Below are 20,727 nucleotides of genomic sequence, written 5' to 3' on the forward strand. Positions count from 1 at the left end.
CATATAATTGCACTTAGTATAGTACAGTTTATGGTGCACACATTTGTGACTCATTGCAGTTTTCGGGAGTGGCCTTAGATATAAGTGAATGTGCCAGAGAAGTGGCTGGTGTTGCTTAATTCTGTATTTCCATATCTATGAGGAAAATACAGGGTCTGCACAAAAGAGAGTGTTTAAGACTCAGCTTTGTCATGGTGGTCACAGTCCCCTTTCACAGCACACTCCTCTGAGATGGAACGGTTGATTTTGATCTTGTGAAAAGACTGTGGGGGTAATTGGAAATTTCATTGGCTTCGCTTCCATTATCTGATGCAATTTTTGGTTTCTCCTCATCTGCAATTATTGAGGAAGACAGACGGCAGAATCCCATTAGAGGTTTCCTTAAACTGACTTCCAATGACATTTATGTTGGTGATTTGATGCAGCAGGTTGATGGTACAAGCTCAGGCAGATGTGACAGATGTCCGTTTGTTTTCTGTCTGTTGGAATTCCATGTGCGCTGTAAGACTGAACCACCTTATGCAGCACACATAGGTCTATCACACTGCGCTTAGCTTTAGTATTTGCTTCGAGTTGAGTCACAGTCTTTTATGTTGTGGCTGCATTACTTAAGTATTAAATCAGAGTTATTGTTTATAGTTATTATCAACGTTCTCTTTTTTCATGATGTTAGCTATACAGTTGGGCAGGGTTCTAAGCAAGCGCCTATAACTGCATCCGTTTGTAAAAAATAAAAGAGCTCTGATCAGTTTGTGCTAGACGCGAGTATGAATTTAAAGAATGATTGATTTGGATTTCCAGTTATACAGTGCCCTCCACCCGAATGGTAATGTTTTTGACTCGGTGCAAAAGTAGCTGTTGCTGTTAAACGGTGAAACATACAGTATATGCATGTAAATAGCATGAAATAAAAGCCGACTGTCTGTACTTGTGTCTCATGTTCGCCTTTTGATCTTAAATCCAAATGCTGTAAGTATGTGCCAAAAATAATTAATCTCACTCTACCATACTTTTGGAGGGCTCTGTATTTCTCCTGACATAATTATTTCTTAATCTTAATTCTAATCATGAAATTGAAAGTGGATTATCATGCCAGTTGCATGCTCTTTGTTGCTGATTTGGAATAGAGGCTGATTAACCCAGGGTGCAGAACAAATGGGTTGAGAGGCCCAGAGTAGCACTGAGAGAATTGAATGAAATGTGAATGAAAACAGAATGAGGGAGAAAGTGGTAACGCAGGTAAGGGGATTTGGATGCATTGCCCTTTGAGCTGTATCAGCTAGCCTGCTGTTGTGCTCTTGTTTCCATGGTGATAAGGATGAGCGTATTCTGTGGATGCCATGGTGCTTGTGTGTGTGTGTACATGAGCGTGTGCATATGCGTATGCGTGTGTGCATATGTGCGTGCGTATAAGAGAGAGGGATTAGGTTCTATATGGGTACCAGTCTATTCCTGTTGGTTTTGTGTCCTTGTCATTGACGGTTTTTGAAAGCTCACAAAATCCAAAAAAGCATATTTTAAAACCTGTCTTTTCATATAATTTAGTTTCCTGATGATGTTCTGGAATGTCATATTACATGTTATTCCATGTGTGAAAGCACATTTCCCTAAAGACTCTCTACACTCTACATTATTCTTTTTCTTACATATAACGTATTCAATTAGTCAAAGATGTGCATTTACTTATTCTATAAACCAGAAAATAGTGGTTTCTTTTTGAAGTACAGGATTTCATTTATAAACACAAGACCTAAAATGGAGCAGTATCCTGTAAATGGTCACACTAGTTAGGATGTAAATCTCTGTGCTCTTTACAAAACAAGTATGATCTCCAAAAGACCAGATCCTCCTGTAGTGAGTAGTACAGTATAAGAACAGGATAAAAAAATAAAAACATTTTAATATTTAAACTGAATAAAATAGGCTTAACATCATATTCAATTTACTTTTGTTTACACTTCAGCATTATAAATTTTGATTACAGGTATTTAAATAGTCAGGTAGTATGGATGAAGATAGAATATGTCAGTCAAACATCAGTTAGCTTCTCCTGCTAAAGAAATATCCTAGCTGGATCAAACCATCTGTATTTGGATTTAAAAAAATAGCTGTTTCAAAAAATAGCTGACAGTTGAATTACACTGAATTAACCTGAAATGTGGGTCTTGGAAGGTAGATGGTGAGTGTTTGGGGACGTGTATATTTCCTGACATTTACAGAAATGCTGTGCTGCTATTTTTTCTTGATTTGGTGTTGGCTCTCTGAATGTGAAGAGAGGTTGGCTCTCTGGTGTGGATGTTCAGTTTGAACCGATGGTTTTTTCTGTTAGACACAGGATAGAGATGGGTAGCTCACTTGGCTTTTACTGAAGCCGCTGTGGGTTTCATTTGACAGCCATTTAATTACTCTGCCTGAGCAAGGATAAGCTTAAAAGGGAGTACAGGGTTCCTCCTGACATCCCTAATGCCTGCAGGAACCAAAAGAGACTTAGTAACAAAATCATTAGGCTTTTACACCACAAGGAAGAGCTGGGCATCTGTTATCTTACTCGGTGTGCAAATCGCTAAGATAATTCAGAGCATGAGGAAGGCTTTTTTTGCAACTGGAGTTTTAAGATATCTCTGTAAGCAGCAACTCCTGGCCAAAGATAGGATACTATATGCTAATTATGTGGATAAAAGGGTTTATTTCACTGAAATCGGCCAGGGAAATTGGACAAGTGGGAGACAATATACGTTTTAATATTAAACAAGCAATGGCAATGTTTCTTTTAAATTGTGAATCGGAGAGCCGTCTCTCAGTAAATTCTCAATGCCATCATTAAATGACGTGCTCTCAGGATGCGTGAGAATGTTTAGTGAAGTGGAACTTACTCTTGACCTGGTTGCAGAGCGGTCCAACCTGAATCTGCCCCACTTGCCCAGGCATGCCATAACTCAAGTGTCCACAGTCCAAAAGAGCCACACTTCACCTGATGAGGGCCTCAGAATATCTGAGAGCAAAAATAGAGGCTGTGAAAGCCTGCAGCCTGCAGCCTGAAGAGCCGTCCTTGTGGAAGCGGGTGACTGAGAAACGGAACCGTGCGACACGGTGTTCCGCTCCAGATGGACTGCGAAGCGGCAGGTGTGTAAGTCTCCCTGCAGATGTGACTTTGTCTCAAAGACGTGCAGATTACCGTGTGACTGCACGGTTATTGTTCCCACCGGCCACCTGTGAAGATATGTTGACAGCATCAGCAAGGAGTTTTTATCTCCGTTTTCATCTCGTCTGACAGTTGGGTGTGTACGCGCATTGTTTTTCTTACTGTTCCCTCATATGGGACCTCATCAAAAACAACTGTGAATCACAAGACAATTCATCACAAAAATACACAAAATTTTTCCAAGTAAGTGGTATGCAAAGGAGATGTCCCTGTTTTAGCTGCAGCACAGCACACGTTATGGTTGGAGAGGTTTAGGTGAGTGATAATGTGCCTGATATGAAATGCTTTCTGTGCTGTGTTTTTTTTTTTCTGCAGAAGAGAGCATCACTAACTTCAACACAACAGGGACATTATTAGTATGTTCATTTCATATTAAGGCCATGTTAAGAGCATGCGCATGCTAATGTGCTGAATTTCCACATGCTCAATATATGGCGGTTGGTTGTACAGGCCTGCTGGTGTGGAGTATTGGCCTTTCATTTCAGTGAGGTTATACCCTTACTCAAACGCACAGGGCACTGAGGGCCTGCTGTTGCATGTTGGGCTTTGTGTGATGCAACACGCCTCGGCTGCTGGGCGACGGCATGCATGCCGTGCTCTCTGGGAGAAAAACGGACGGTCATTACAGATTCAGGTATCTGGCCAGAGGATGGTTGCCAGGGAAACATTCAGGGCTTCCATCCCTGTGGCTTTGACTCGTGTGAAACGCCCTTATTTCGGGAGCGCCGGGGAACGTGCGCTTTGATGCGGGTACAGCGGTGGTCTGGATTAAGTACCAATGTGGTGGTATGATATGAATTACATGGCAATGAACTGGACTAAAATCAAAGCCGGTGGCCAGTTCTTAATCTCGCAGATGTGTCTGTTTGTATGTGGTCCGTGATGTCTGTGTGTTGAAGCTTTTCTCACCCCTCGCTGAGATTTGCCATCTTTGAGCGATGAGTGTCCCATGCCAACATCGTCTGTGCTTTTGAGCCAAGTATGCGATGGCTATTGAAGGCTATACTGCACAGATTTGTTGCCAGATCTAATTAGTTTTTCTTTTTTTTTGTATTTTAAATTGATTTGGAGCAGAGTGAAGGGAGTGTGGTTTTACAGTGTTACAGTAGTGGTCTTTGTGAGAGGGGAGAGAGGACCCTATCATTACCTCTGCAGCCCAGTCTGTTAGCACTGCTGCCATAGCAACCCCATGCTACCCTCAAGAACAGTTTTATTAAGGTTGAGTACAATTTCAAAAATATCTAAGCTCTGTGTGCCCTTCAGAAAAGGAAAGGGATAATTTCTCCCATAGCACTTGCCCCCCCACCCATCCCCAAAATGAGTTTGCTCCATTTTGAACTGGCTTACCCTCTAGAGACTGCTTTTCAAATGTAGTGGTACTGTTCACTCCATAACTCTGACTTCTTATTACACACATAGACACACATTCACACATACAGAAGTGTGGGTGCGTGTGTGTGTGTGTGCGTGGTTGTTGCTTCCTGAGGTCTGCATTGTTCACATTCATTTTGCAAGGTGAATATTGGAAGTCACATCGGTACGATTCTGATAACCGGTGAATATGTGCAGATCACTTACACATGAGGATGTGGCTGCCTGTAGAGCTTGCAAGTATGCTCTTGGATAGAGAAAAATAATCACAAGTCTCTGGGAATTGTATGAGAGTAATTATGGTTTGTGTCATGTCATTTCAGCGAATGTTTACTGATTATTTCCTAGAGGAATAAAACATCTATTGCTTTATTATTCCTTTACTAATGTGATTAGTTCTGGATGTGACCATGGCCAATCTCTGGCCAAGTTATTTTGTATAATGGATACATTTTAGTATGAAATTAGTTGAGGGAGATTTATTTATACGCAATAATACATTAGTACGTGCAATTTACTAAACAACAAAGGCAGGCACTGGAGACTGAACTGAGCAGAGAGCCAGGCCTTAGCAACTCATTGTGCTAAGGATGGCATCTTAATCCATTTGAGAAGAGATCAAAGGGGGAGAATCCTGATGAGACACACAGGAAGCGAAAAGCAGAGGACAGTTGCTGGAATGTTCTTTCTCCAGGCCTCAGTCTCTCCACCGACAGCGAAGACATCGTTGGCACTTCCTCAATCTCCCCCCCGGACCCGAAGCGTGGCTGTCCCGGGGAAGGCCGCGTTAATAACCTGCGTCCCGGCAGCCTGTTGACAGACGGGATTTTACGGCGCCCCGAACTCCCCTGCGCCCCTCAATATTTCACCAGCTAAATGTGCGATAATGAACGCTCGCCTCGTCTCCCTGCGGTAACCGTGCCGAGGGGCGGCCCGTGGGGAGGCCGCGACGCAAGGCTATCGCTTTCCGGCATCGGAGGAGCGCGAATCGCAGCGCGGGAGATGAAAAGAGGCTTTCCCCAAAGCGCCGAACGTCCGCCTCCCCCTCCCGTGGAAACGGAGAGCCGGGCTTTGTTACTTTAGAAAGCGTCGTTCATTCCCTGCCCCTTGCGCTTTGTGTACCAGCCGGGAGGTTGACTTGATCTGCTGGCATTTGGAACTTCAGACTGTTTAAAAAAAGGGGGGGGAAAGCAACAACAACACACACAAGGGGTTCTGTGTAAGGTCTGGGGTCAGTTTCATCTCAGAGACTTACAGTCGCTCTGAATTACAATGCTGCCCTTCTGACTGAAACAGGTCTTTTAAAAAGTAAAAGGCCCCCACACACACACACACACACGCACACGCACACACACACAGGCACACACACACACACACCACACTCATGCAATTGAGTAAGCAGACTGTCAGCTTCACATCTCCTTCTGTGGTAGAAAAGCACAGGATCAATAATTCATGAAAGCAAATAGCAAGTCAGGCAGTCACATCTTTATTTTCCTGTGAAAATGAATAAATAAACTTTAAAAAAAAAAGAAAAAACAGGCTAGTGAAAGGATATTCTCGCACTCTTGCTTTAGAAAGACAGAAAGACCAAGCTACATGCGCATACACGCATTGTCTGATGTCACTGGAGCCCAGTAGAGGCTGTAAAGAGGAGAGAGATTGAAGTTTTTCAATCATTTGTTCCTTAAAGATAATCGAACAAAATGCAGGTTGGCTTTTTGCCGTTTGCTTTGTCTTTGACCGCTTTTGTTTTCCATATTCCAAAAATGGGTTAGTGTCAGTAATCAGGTGTCAACGCTTTCAGCTGTTAGGACCTCATTGATTTCGCCTGTCAGTCTGTAATGTCATCAATTAAAAGATGTAACTTTCCAAAGGAATCATTAGCTGAATATCAAGAAGATTTTTTGAAAATTAAAGCATTAATTTATCCAGCAGATTACCAGTCCTGAGAACTGAATATGGGACACTTATTCTTCATGGCATGCTATTTCTGACATAATATGGTAAATCATTCTTCAATAAATATTAAAATGGTCAAATTAAGAACAATTTGCAGCTTGTTGCAATTCAGAAATTGTAATTATCGTTGGGATGAGAGAGCGCGTACTCAGTGGATTCCCTGGGCCCGTGTTTGCAAACCCCTGTTGTGAAGAAGCGGTTTGCCACTGGCACCAGAAGCTGTGCGAATGCAAATAAGTGGGGATTTGGTTTGTGTGAGATGCCCTGCTTTGTTTCAGAGTTGTTCTGAATGGCTGTTGGAGTTTTCCAGCTTTTCCCCTCATATTCTACTGTAAACTCTCCTCCCAAAAATCATAGTTTCATAGTTCCTTTTGTGAGGGTACAAGGCAAATAATCCCCTTGCTCACTTGCATAACTGATCTCTCAGACTCCCTGAGCTTTACCATTTTTCAATCTTAATCTTAAAAAAGGATGGACATGAATATATTAGGAGGTTTTTTACATAGATTTTTTGCTGATGTACTGTATGTGAATTTAAATATCTTCATATGTCCAGTTTCCCCCCGTCATTTCACAGTTTCCTTTATATTTTATTATTTTACTATTTTATTGGTTTTAGTTGAATGGTTTAAACTGTCAACGCAGACAATTTGTCTGTTGAGAAAACCTTCGGTAAGAAGATCAAATCATTAATGCCCTTTACAGCTTCTATGTTACAAGTGCATTAATAACTGTTTGTATATATCTAACGTTGCATTGGTATTTCAGTTCTATACGAGGTGAATTACTGCTGCAGCACAGATGCAGACTCGTCTGGTCGCCCTGAGCTCGTTCTTGCATGTAACAAAGCCGCGGGTCTTCCAGTCTCCTGAGGCGCGGTGCTAGGCAAGGTCAGCGAGAGCCGTGGAAGCCGCGAGAGAGTGGCGGTGTGTGAAATGAAACGGGGGAGGGCGCGGGTGTCTGGGGCGGGGCGGGGCGGGGGCGGCGCGGGGGGCGTCGGGGGCAGGAGAGCGTTGGTGGGCGGGGGTCGATGGAGGCTGAACTCGAGGTGCGAACTGGAGGACGACGCGACCTGCGGTTAACACCACGGTCCCCGATCGTGGCTGAAATGAACGCCCCCCCGGCCTCCCTCTCCAGCGGCTTCAGCTCCGGTGGCGAATAGTGAAAAGATGTCCTTGAGGGCGTTTTACCTTGTGAGCGTCTGCGCTGTCAGATCCAGCAATATCAATGCAACGTGTGTTTTATATTCATATAAAATGGCTCCATGTCTGGCTTGTCCTCTTCCTCCAGTTGCCCGCCGGCTCACCTGTGTTGTTGTTGTCTGCCCGCAGGTGCTGCTGTCTGGACTGATTGGAGTGGTGTCCTGGAAGAGACCTCTCTCACTGGTGGTAAGTGACTCCCTTGCGGGGCTCGGGATTGGCTTAAGTCACTGATACGCGTATCACTCTCCTCGATGCGGCCTGCTCTGGCCCCCATGCCAGAGTAATTTACAGCATCGCTGCTCCGTCTGTCAGCTGGTTCCTGCTTATTTTTGTTTTTAGAATAGTGTTAAAACCGATCCCGTTTCTGTTGCCTTTGAGATGGGATGTAACACACCGACCAGTGACCTGGAAACAGACGTCGTTAAATATGAAAGCCTTTTTCATTTATTTATCTTTTTCCCAGGCATCCAGTCACCAAGCTTTTATCTGAAGTAAGAGAAGCAAGCCTTGATCTTTAATCTATATATATATATATATATATATATATATATATATATATTAATATGTAACAACCCCAGAGATATAATCTCCCTGGCCAATATAGTGGTCAACCACTATAACATTAAGGATGATTCTTAAATCATTGCAAATGTTTCCCCAGTGATGTAGGCTGACATCATCCTGTTTTTTTTTTTTTTTTTCGTATTTAAGTTCATAAATATTGATTTCCAGGGCTTTTTTTAGTATCACCATGACAACCTGATTTACTGTCGGAACCGCCTACCTTCAGCACATGCATGCCATTAACATGATCCATAAAATGTAAAATGCAACAGTTAAAATATTGCCTGCTCCCCTGTGGTCTAAGAAAGGCAGGTTATTGCCCATATTAATAAATTAATAAATATGAAAAACGTGTACCTTTGTGCCGCTGGATTAAAATGAGGTTAATAGATTTAAGTGAACTTTGAAATGCCAGATCAAATTTCTGAGGAATACACCTCCACTGTTAATACCTAAGGGCTGTTTTACTCTTACCAGCTGTGATGTTTTATATTCAGTTTGTAATTTGCGGTTACTGCTTGGAAATATGTGTTCTAACATTGGGGCTTTGCTCTGAATTTCTTGCCTAGGTCAGTACTCCATATAACATCGTACCTCACAAAATCATGTATTAAAGCAAGTCTTACTGCAGTCCTGTAGAGTTATAAAGATATACAAGGTTTTCATGCTTGTTGTAACCTGCCTGCTGATGCATTATGAAGCATACGGCTGGTATTGTTCTAGTATTAATTTTAATACAACCTTTGAATAATCTGATGAAAATAGGTATTGTTAAACAGATTTTAATAGACAACCTTGTTGCTGGCAACTTTTATGAATGAGTCAGTTTGTCTGTAGAGCGTGTCGGTACAATGGTGGGCACACTTTTTCAGAGGTCCAGTGAAATGCCTGTAGCATAGCTAGCGTGGAATGCATTTTAGACCTCTGCCCTGTAGTCTCCTGGTGAAAAACAGAGAAACCTATAGGGGCTCACAGTAGCTCTGAGTGTCAGTTCCCATCAGGGCATTTCCCAGAAGCCACTGTGGGTGGGATGGCCAGGTTGGCTTTCTGTGTGTCAGGTTTAGCTATCCATTCTGTGGCACATGCTTTCTACCTTTTAAAAGCCTGTGACACAGGAGAGTGCGCTATCCCCATCCAGGAAGCCTGACTGAGCTTCTGTATATTTCATGCCACATAGGTGTATATGACACCACAGCTCTGCCCATAGTGTTGTTTTAATCAAACATGTAAGTTAGGTTAAGTACACATCTGGGTTTCAGAGAGCTGCATGCATGTTCCCCTTCCAGTAGTGGGTGGGAATTGTGAATTGGACTGATGATACCTGGATTTTAAATAGTCAGAAACACACGGGGGGAGGGGGAGGGGTGTTACTGCTGATAGTCTGTCATATCAGGCACCGGAGAACCAGTGTTCAGTTTCCCACTGTCGACCATAAGGTCCCCCCCCCCCTCCTCCCCCCACCTGTATGGGAAGTAGAGTTCACGCTGCGTTAGTTCAGGTGTCCTCTGTTCAATCAGGCATGTCGCTCATGCATAAGTGCACCGTAGACTGAGACTGCTGGTGGCATAGATTCATTTTATAAGCGTTATTACACACGCACACGCACACACACACAATACAGGACACACACATACAGTATATACACGTATGAACACACAGAGACACATTTTTCACAGTCTAATCGCTACATTCTGGAGACCAATAATCAGGCATGGCCAAAAACTAAAAGCATGCAATTCCAGTGATAGAGACTTTATGAGCGGTGAAAGTCTCTATCCTAGGGCAGGCAGGTGCCGCTGATGTGATCTCCAGCAGATATGTACTGTACTGCTCCACAGCGCTGTCCCAGCCCAGCCAGAGGGCTTGCTGTTGTTACTCTGCTGGGATTTGGGTCCCAGAGCAGCGTACTGTGTCTTTGCATTGATCATAAACATTCTAAGACCCTTCTCTCACTTTCAGACAAATATTGAGATTTTTCTTTTTCTTTTTTCAAAATGCAGGCAAGCTGTCCGCTGAGATCTGCATGAGTGTGACATGGTGCGGTCAGTGGCAGCACGTTGAGCACTTAGCGAAAGAAACATATTGCAATCGTGTGCAGTTAACCATGTGTAATATTGGAATTGATTGCAATCAAATTCAATATCACACATTGTATTAACAGGTTATTAACTGGCTTAACACATTATGCTGTACTATGAACTATAGATGAAATGAAACACACAGAAATAGATTGTCATGTCACACCAAAGGTGAAAACAAATGGAGTGATTGATACATTGTGATGGGTGATTTAGCATTAAGCTGGCAAAAAAGGTCAAACAGTCACATTCTATAAGTGACAGAATAAGGACAGTCAATTCCATGATATTGAATTGATGGTTTCAAGAACTGGATAATTGGAAGAAGATCAGAATAGCAATGTAAAAGTTGTTGTGAAAAAGTGTATTTCCTGAAAACAAGACATGTCACCATCACCACCCTATTAGACCACCTCTGCAGGGCAGAACAATCACATAACCTTCACTGCGTTGTGACATCAAAAAATTACTATTTATTTCCAGAAACTAGCCATGTTCCAATTATGAATAAATAAGTGAACACGCACAGAAAATAAAAATAAAAACATCTAGGAAAAAAATCTAGGTTTTCTTACACAAGTATTTGAATGGATAATATCTGTTACTCAGAGGTGTGGCTTTTACTTGCTTTTTTCCAAGACCGTGTCATGAGGAAGTGACATTAAGAGATATCAGAATCTGTATTCTTGTTGTTTTTATTATTCCCCTAAGGCTGAAAATCTTAGGATGTGGAAATGCTCTCCTCCTCTGTGTCACATCGGCGAGGGTGTGAGTTTTCTCACTCGTTCACGTGTGCGCCATTTCGCTCTCTGGAACTCGTTCGCGGAGTGAGCGTGTGCAGCCTTGCGTGTTAATGACTCATCGCCCAGACATGGGGGTTTGGTCAGCGTGGAATGGGCTGGTGGTGGGTGGGGGTATGGGGGTGTGTGTGCGTGTGGGTAGTGGATGGAAGATGGCGGATGGTTGAGTGGGTCACAGTAATGGCTCATGGTGGGGGAGGGGGGGTGGGCTGGACCAGCTGTACCCAGTGAGTCACAAGGCACTGAGTTTGCTTCATGCCACTCTGCCTGGCAGTCAAATCACTGGCCCAACCCCCCCCCCAGGGAGACGCACACAGCTATAGCACTGTGAAAATCAAGTCCCCCTCCCCCTCGTTCCGCGAGGCAGAAACACAAACACGCTTTACAGGGTAAACATCGACGATGCGCTGATCGATATTGCCGTGCTGAGAGGCTCCCGGTGCACATAAGCGTCACCGAGCTGTAACCTGTCAGAGGGGAGGTGAATGAACTGAGCCGCCTCTGCGTCAGGCGCGCACGGAGAGAGCGAATCAGTACCAGACCCCCCAACGGGGTGGCGTGCCGGAAGGAGGCGCCGCTTGTTTAACGTTCTTTGGGAATGAAGAGCCGCGCTCTCAACACCTGGGCTTTTAACGGCCGGGCCGGCGTGCGGCGCAGGGGCAGAGGGGGTGAGGCCTGGGGTGAGGGAGAAACCCTGTGGAGGTTTAGCAGCACGACCTGTCAGCCAGCACTGTCCTCAGATCTCATGCTAATTCATTTTCCTGTCTGTATGGAGCTTGGCCTTGAAAGAGGCCAAAGTCTTTACCTCCAGTTTGAATGGCGAATGATGATGAGCATTTATAAGACAAAGACTGAAAACAAGGTTATTCTGGCACCTACTTTTTTTGAGGAAATAAAATGATTGATTGTTATAAAAACTCTCTAAACTATTTTATCACAACAAACAAATACAGGTTTCCAATATTTTTAAGCATAATATAATATATAAAGAAGTAACCCTAAGCCTAACCCTAACCAAACAAGAGAAAGAGAGTTTAAATTAATTGGTTCTGAAAAACAGTGGAAAGTCATCCTTACCGGTAACTGACTGAGATATGCAGAATGTATTCAGAATTACTTTGGGGGGAAAAGATATAACGTACGATGGATTATCTAGAACAACAGAGCATGAGTAGTTTGAAACTTGATTAGTTCTGACTATTTCTCCGTAATTGAATGCATTCATGATATAGCTGTACTCAGCCATTTATGGGATGGGGGGTCATTTGGGGAATGCTCAGCGAAATACAATTTAATCATCGACAAGAAGCATAGAAAGATGTGAAAGCAACGCTGCAGTGGAGAAGGAGGGCCTTTATTACGACTGTGCCATCGTGATCGGAATGCCTTTTCAGCTCCAGTGCGATGGAAAGCTGGCGACTGAATTTATCGAACAGATTGGGTAACGCTCTAATCTCAAACTTTTCTGTGCCAGGGTTTTTTTTCCCCCTCTCTCTTCTGAATAATGCATGTACTTTATTTCCCAGAGAGCTCTGGTGCACTTAAATTAAATGGAAAATTAAATGGAGAGAACTCCATTATGTGTGTATAAGTGTGAGCAGCAGCGAGCTCATGTAGTGAATGTTAAAGAACCGGCTTTTGATACGCTGAGGGGGCGGGGGCGGGGAAGGGTTGTCCTGAAATCCGCCAGCCCGTCAGTGTCTGCTAACCTCCCGGGAACAGGTGCCGCCGCACACTGAGGGTTAGTTCCCGCCTGGACACCTGCTCCATGGGGACTCGCGTGTGGCTTTTCACTGAAAACACGGTGAGCTGAAACGCAGCACCTCCACCCGTATGCAAAGGCCATTATTTACATCGCTTTCTCCCCCCTCGCCGCAGCTGCATTCATTAACCTTTTCCACGCATGGCGCGGGGGGGGGGCGGCGGCGGTGGCGGCTTCGGACTGCCTGGCAGAGAGCTCGCTGTTAGATCCCCAGTTAGCTGCCCCGGGGCTGGGCTGCATGCCCTCACATGCCCCCTGACGTCCCTCCGGGGCGTGCGTGGCTCTCTCTGTGGGAATGGGCCCTGGGACATCTGGACACTCTGTTCAGCTCAACGCTGAGCACCTGCATCAGTCCCTGGGGCGGGCGTAATATCTGCAGGCCTGGTCTCCCTGCTACAAAGATAGCTGCCTCCCTCCCTAATTTAATGGGCTCTTATTATTTATTTATTTATGCAAAAACCACAGTCAGCTATCAGTGCACGCTATTGTTATGACGGATATTGAACCAACCAGTACTCATCTCCATCTTTCTCGACTAATTAGACAGGGGATTTCTCTTGCGGTCATAAATAACGAGATTTCATGCTTGGCAAAGCCCTCTGTATTTCAAAACAGAGATACGTTTTGTTTGTTGTTTTTTTTTAATTATTTGTTTTCCATTAAATATGCAAAGCTACTGTATTAAGTCTTCAGTGTGGATCTCAGACACAGTAAAGTTACCTCCCGGTGAAGGGTTGTGGTTGTTCTGGATGTGATCACAGGGGACTGTGGGGAAGGGAAGAAGGATTGCGGCCATGAAGGGAGCTCCATCCTGAGAGCGGAGCTTCTTCCTCCACCTCACTACAGCGGCTGTGTCCTGCTCGGCCGCGTGTGATGTTTGAGGCAGCAAACCAGGGATTTAGCGATTTGCTGTGCGCTCATTTTCTCTTCCAGGGACTTATATTTTTTACAGGTCTTGAGACATCCCTCTTGATTTGAGTGTTTACTGGAATACTGGGTTACCGGTGCCTTTACAACTAAGAAATGTGTTTTCCTTTCTGTGGAATCATTTGAATGGGCTAGCACAGATGCTCTGCATTCGCCTAACTGTCCCCATGGCAACGGCAAAGCAATCACATTTCCGATTCCACCCGAAGGCAACCTAAGCCCCGTGTGATTCATCCCCGGGTTCAGAACGCCGGGGCCGCGCAGCGAAAAAACGCGCCACGAAATCGGAGGTATGCAAATGCGCACTTTAGACGAATGACCCCGCTCCCCTATCAACAGGAAACACACCAGCCCGAGCCATCACTCCATGTGACAATGGGAGCAGAGTGACGGTGGCGTGGCCTCCGGGAGAGCGACCCCCTCCTGATTTACAGCGCTGCACACCCCCGCAGCGGCCGCGGGGGGGACCGTAAATCCGCCGTGGCGGTAGAGGTCTTTCTCTAATATGTCAATGTCCCCTTATCAAGCCCAAACAGAGCTGATAGCAGGGAGTCAGACCAAATGAACCCACACCACCCCCTCCCCCCTCACTTTGCACACTAATGAGTCCCTCCCAGCAGCTGCTCTCAGTCCCACCTTCTCTGTAATAGGTGCTCTGGTTGTCATCTGTTCATTTGTGTATGGTAACATATGCCCTTCCAGTCAATAGATAGGGCTCTAGAAGCTTCCTCCTGCTCAGGTCCAGGAGAAGTAACTTTCTTCATGCAAAAGGCTGCATTTTTGCACTCCTTAGAATGTACTGATTCCATATATCCTGCGCTGATGTTTTATACACTGGTTATGTGTAATCAGTACATTCTGATGTACTGATATAATACACTGATGATCTAGCTATATCAGCTCTGAATATATTGAGTCAGTGTATTCACACAGTGTTTGAGAACAGTATGTGTAACCTCCCCAGATATAAGACGTAGCGCTCATTATGTTATAGTTGTCCCCGCAGGCATATGTCCTGAAAGATTGGGCCACTTTAATGCTTTCACCACCGGCTAGCTGCCAGTCCAATCTATAGAAGCTGACCTGCTTGAAAGAACAACTGCGGTGCTGATTTTGGGTTTTGTACTGTGATGTTTCAGCTGGTGAGTGGCATCGGGATAGGCTGTCTGTTCTACTTATTGGAAGACTGAAGACTTTAGCCCGGAGCATCACCTGTACTGTTTCTCCTGGCTCTGAGCCTAGACTGGGCAGACCACGCATTCCCTGCAGGGTAGAGTGAAGACAAAAAATCGGTCTGATAAAAAGAGAACACCCTAATCCGTTTAAGCACAATTATATTTAAGCCTACGTAGATAATCAGGCCTTTACTGAGTTCTCTGCATCTATATCCCAACAAAAATCAATGCCTGTTTTATTCTGGTGGAACCAGACCTAATCCCTCAGATGGAGATAGTGAAGGCTGCTCATCACAACTAAGGCACCTAAATCAATTACTCCTCAGAGTAGCCAATCAACAGTTTTAGCTCAGCTTCATCGCAGCCTTCCCCACGGGAGGTACTTTTGTGATGGTAAAGCTCTTAAAGGTGGCCATAGAGGTGGGAATTAAATTATTAATCAAAAGCAACAGGAATGAAAATGGAAGATAAACATGGAACTATATGTTTGTGTTCAGACTGGACTGGCATTGGGCCTTCAATGTGAGAACATTACACAGGAGGCGATGGCGGAGGTTTAATGAGTGTTTATTCTGAATAACGTAATCTGTGGATAATGGCGTGCCTCTGTGGAGCATGGTAGTGGAGAGGGAGGGTGCAGGTCTGAACTGTTATTGCACGTATATTTAAACTAGGAGCGGCATAGCAGCCTGATGAGGGATGTGCACTTCTGTAGTTTGTTTTTATGCTTCTGGGTCCATTCTGCCCAGTCCTGTCAGTGAGGGGGGAACCCTCCGTCTCCTCCTCCGCCTCCTCCTCCACAGAGAAGGAAACAGATGGGTCTGAGGACTGGCACAGAGCTGGACACCTGCATGAGGTACTGCAGCTTTTTTGCAAGTCATAACAAACTCAGAGAACCTGGAGTTGATGGCAGGAAACTGAAAGCACAAGATGCCCAGAGTACCTAACTTACGGGGTGAGAGTAACCGTGGGGGCAAAACAAATGGTCTATTAAAAATACAAGCTGTCACTGAGCGCTGTGCTGTAAGCCAGGACTTGGCTCAGGTAGGATTTTGTCCCCGTAGCTTTCTGGATTTGATTGAAAGTAAACAGTTCAGCTCATAATATTTCTGGTGTCGCATTCATCATGCCTGCCATAGATGGCTATTGATGTGTTATTCGTGCACCCATATATCAAGCCCGTATATTGCGTCTTGAGAGCGGCTGTTGAGAACTCCGGTATAGTCCACGTTTTGACACCTGTGCCATCAGAAACAAAGCATTTATCTTGCTGATAACATACTTCCTACAGTAAAAATGGCAACTCTAAACAATGGATAACCCAAACAGTGCAGCTAGATGGCACACTACATGGCCAAAAGTATGTGGACACCTGACATCCAACATCTCATCAAATTATGGAGTTGGTCCACCCTTTGCTGCTCCACTAGATGTTGGAGCATTGCTGCAGGGATTTGACCATGAAATACAGCCCCAGACCAAGGGCTGTCCTGTTACCTTTGGTCATGTAGTGTACATTTCACTTGTTCTTTCTACTGTTACCCATCCATTTCAAACCCAGTCACAGGGCTGAGGGAGTATAAGCAAGCTGTGCAAATCCAGCTCGTTTTATTATGTTCATGAGCAGCTGTTAGCCATGTGTGTCTGCACGCCTCACCATCAGAAACTTATAGCTCTCCGATTATAAGCTGAAAAGACATTGACTTTGATTACTTCTACATTTGTCCTCAACATTGACATGCAAGTGTATTTCTGTCTTAACGAGCTCAAAATGGTGTTTCAACACTACCACTTGCGTTTTATCATTTTACTATTTGAATACAGCCCATTAAGCTGCTAATAACTGTTTTTTTCCCCTCACAATCTCCCATAGTACCTGGATGGAAATGATCAAATCTGTCATGCCACTTATCTCTTTGCAAATCACTGAGTGCTCTGGCAGGATATTCTTTACATATGGTCGGTAAAATGAAACGCTTTTCTTTTTATAGATCACCAGAACCCACAGCTGCAGAAGTTGAAGTAGTGTAGCCAGTCCTGGTTAAAATACTAGCAGCACTATTATTTTGTTATTTTGTGGTCATTTTATTAGTTGATTTGTAATTAGAAGGTTTTTGTTTTAAATGCTGTGAGAGCATTGTTCCTGTTGTGCCTTTCCATTGTGCCTTTCAGCATGCAGCTCATTGTGTACTGAATAAATGGCACCTTATGATTTGGTAGCCAAATAAATATTGCAAAACATACAGCTTATGAGAGAGTTCTGTTTATTTTTCAATTTTGCATGGTTTTAGTTGGCTTCATCATCGCTAAAATGCTATAATTCCATGATATATTGCAATGGGGTGTTTGTAGGAAAACATGATTTGTAAAGTGTTCAGTCTTACAACACAGAAGGTTGGTTGAGGGGACGGGACTGATGGATTGAAAGAATAAGATTTGTTCTTGGTTCCGCTTAGTTAAATAAATAAATAAATGACGAGTAGGCTTCACCAGCGCATAACACTAATATTGAAAAAGTTACATTTCTGTACGTGTTTTACTCACTGGTTCCCATCCTGGTGTTCTTTTGTGGAAGTGTCAGAGCTGTGTTCATCCTTACGGGAAAAAGTGTGCTGTGATAACGGATCATCTGGCTTCAATTTTTTATTTTTTTAAATTCAGAATGGTGCATTATTATCAGATGGAGAAGCACGATGAGGCACATTTATCTTCCCTTTGTGTGTGTGCAATGGACCAAGACCTCACTACGCCAATCTAGTGGTGACGTTACGAGGCTCAGCTAATGGAGACAGTCTCACCCTGCAGGCTCACCAGCAAGCCGAGATGAAATTAAAGATTATTAAGAACGAGCGCACTTTATTGAAGATTATCTTTTCTATTTCACCCCCTCCTCTTTCCCTCTTTGGCACATGTCCTGGCAGCAAGGACTCCCTCGTCGGCCTGAAAAGAAATACAATTTGCGGAAAGTCCTCTCCTCTCTCCAGTAGATACCGGGGGGGGGGGGGCTCCTCTGGAGAGTCGCCGGCTTAAGCATGTGGAAAATGAGCCGGGCAGAGTGGCGAGAGAAACGAAACCATTCGGGGTTCTGCGCTTTTCGGGGGCCTCCCACTTGAATTAGGAATGTTAGCTTTTCATCCTCCCCGATTCGATAAGGGTGAATGCTGGGAGAATCCGGACGGCCGGCTGGGTAACGGTGCGCGGCGACGCTCGTTCGTTTGTGCAGCGTTTGGGAGCCCCGGTCCCCTTATCAGTTTATGTGGAAAGGCTCTGCGCTGGCAGGCTCCTGGGCCGGTAAGGATGGCCAGCTTTCGGACTGATTAGACAGATGGAATGAGGAAAGGGGTGGACTGTAGCCTGACAGCTTTGATTGCAGCCGGGGTGCCAAGGCGGTGCAATCACCGTGACGTTATGGAGAAAGATTGATGTCGGCCATCAAGCGGATTCTCGACACCCGCGTGCCATGGGAGGTTTCCAGCCTTCAAGATTTTTGTTTCATTTTTATTCTTTGTATTTCCGGGGGGTGTAGGAAGATGTTAAAATGTTTAACAAGTGATCTTTAGAGTGCCCTTTGTGTTATCAGCCATTCTGATATTCTGGCTCATAACTGAAAAGAATGTGAGATATTTTTTTCAGGAAGGTTTGAGAGCTTACTTTGCCAAAGTAATTCCCCCGACCCGAGTTTAACATGGTTTTATCCAGTGAAGAAAGAAAATAATTCTTGGGAGAACCAAAATGTGCCAGTCCTTTACAAAGTAATGTTCATAGCTTTGAGGTACGAGAGAATGTTCAAAGTCGTCTTAATTTCAGTGAATTGTTTCTCATTAAGCTTCTTAGATGTTGTTGCCATTAAATTGAATGCTTTATTTAAATAATATTTTAGCAGAATGTTCAAAATAGATATAATTTCTGAAAAAATAATTGTGGGACAACAAAACACAGATAACAGGGATATTCAGTATGCATGAGTGTCGCGGAGGGCGAGCAGCAGTTTTTTTGCTGCATAAATTAATGGGAGAAATTTCAGGATTTCATGAAAACTGCTACTGTCAGGTTAATTAGCGTGTTCAGCTAAGAGCTGACATTTTACAGACAAGATTCATTGACTGGTAGTTTACTTCAATGGCCTCAAAGATTCAACATTATCAGAAAACACTGAGGGCCAACAGATGACAAAATAATGTGAAAAAAAGCGTTATTTTCACTGAGACCTGCAGAGTTCCCAGTAAAAAAGGATAACGTTGACAGTGCAGTGTAGAGAACTGAGATCTGTATGTACTGCATTGTTTTTATAATTGCCGCAGCAGTCTGTGAATGGCATCTATCAGTGGGCCCATTTGGACAAAACCCTAAAAATTTATTGGCAAATGAAAAGCATTTAAAGGGAGTTTTATTCATTTGATTGAGTCCCCTTAAATTGATTACATTACAAATTAGTCCTTCCTGAAATGGAGTAATTCCACAGAATCCAAGATGCCTCAATTTGTATTCTGTTAAATCAGCAGGATTAAGCACCTCCATAAAGCCAATGCAAATGGCGGAAGCGGTGGAGCCTTACTTAACAAAGTAGAAGGAAGTATTAATCAGACTCGTAGCGAAGGAGGCAGGCAGTAAATAGTGTGTATTGAGTCCGGAGGAGACTCGCGAATGACTCGCCCAGTAGCTGAGAGGGTTACATAGGTTTAGTGCTCATTAAATCTCCAGAGCGGTAAAAGCTGATGAAATCTCAGGTTTTACAGGGGTGGGGGTTAGCTGGGGTGAGCCCGCGGGCTGCTGTCAACCTCCTAATAAACCAGAGCCAGCAGTTTTTGGCTGGGTGCAATTGTCTAGAAAAAAGCACCAGAAGGTCATAGGTCTCAATGTCAGCTTTGTCAGAATACATACGGTGGTACATCCACGTTCAGGGGGGGATGAACAGTGTCCCATTTACAGCGGTATTATAGAGTATTAGCAATGCTTAAAGTGCACGGCATTCAACCGGTTCATACTTCTAAGCCTCTTTTGTGCGAACCCATTTTACTTATGATGCAGGCGGAGTAATTTTTGAGTTATTTTGCAGATGTGCAGCTGCCGCGCTGCTTGTCCCAGGAGCTCAGCGAGGGGCAATTACAGCCCAGCTGGGTGAGAGGCTACGGCAGGGTGCCCCCGTGGAAACTAATGAGGACTCTCTCTCTCTCACTCACTGTCTGTCAGCTGCTGCCGACAAACATGCCCTGTCGGCCTGTGTGACTTATACCCAACAGGTCCTGGTTGCGTGAGTTCCCTGCCCAGCCCCCCGCACTTTCCCCCAGGACACCAAACACGGCAAAACACAGGTGCTGTAGAAAGGCTCAAGATAAAAACTTTGTAAAACCTCAATGCCAGGAGTAGACATTTGAAGATATTATTTGGAGTTCAATCAATTCAGACTTGTTTTGTTGTTTATTTGGATGTCCTTTTCATAATATGTGGGAAAAGAGAACAACAGTAATAATGTACTGGATACATATCCACTGCAGAGATCCACTTTAAGGATTCAGTGCAGTCTCAGTTTACTTTGTCAGAACAAACTGTTGTCAGGACACAGCTTTTTCAGACACACAGCTTTTTCAGGACACAGCTATTTCAGACACACAGCTTTGTCAGAACACACCTTTATTGGGACACACAGCTTTATCAGGACGCACAGCTTTGTTTTTAAATCTAAT

The 20,727-nt window shown here is 44.2% G+C and overlaps 1 protein-coding gene across 4 annotated transcripts in view; it reads left to right on the top strand.

Moving 5' to 3' along the window:
- The window catches only part of LOC135242026 (protein ENTREP2-like), a 103,934-nt gene that overhangs the window by 45,068 nt on the left and 38,139 nt on the right, over window positions 1–20,727 (top strand). For all 4 annotated transcript variants that reach the window (XM_064312888.1, XM_064312887.1, XM_064312892.1 and 1 more), the window contains exon 2: window positions 7,867–7,923. In XM_064312888.1, coding sequence (XP_064168958.1) covers window positions 7,867–7,923 — 57 coding nt within the window. The remainder of the gene's footprint in view (window positions 1–7,866; window positions 7,924–20,727) is intronic.

This window comes from Anguilla rostrata, chromosome 16 (assembly GCF_018555375.3).
Source record: "Anguilla rostrata isolate EN2019 chromosome 16, ASM1855537v3, whole genome shotgun sequence".
Taxonomy (NCBI): Eukaryota; Metazoa; Chordata; class Actinopteri; order Anguilliformes; family Anguillidae; genus Anguilla; species Anguilla rostrata.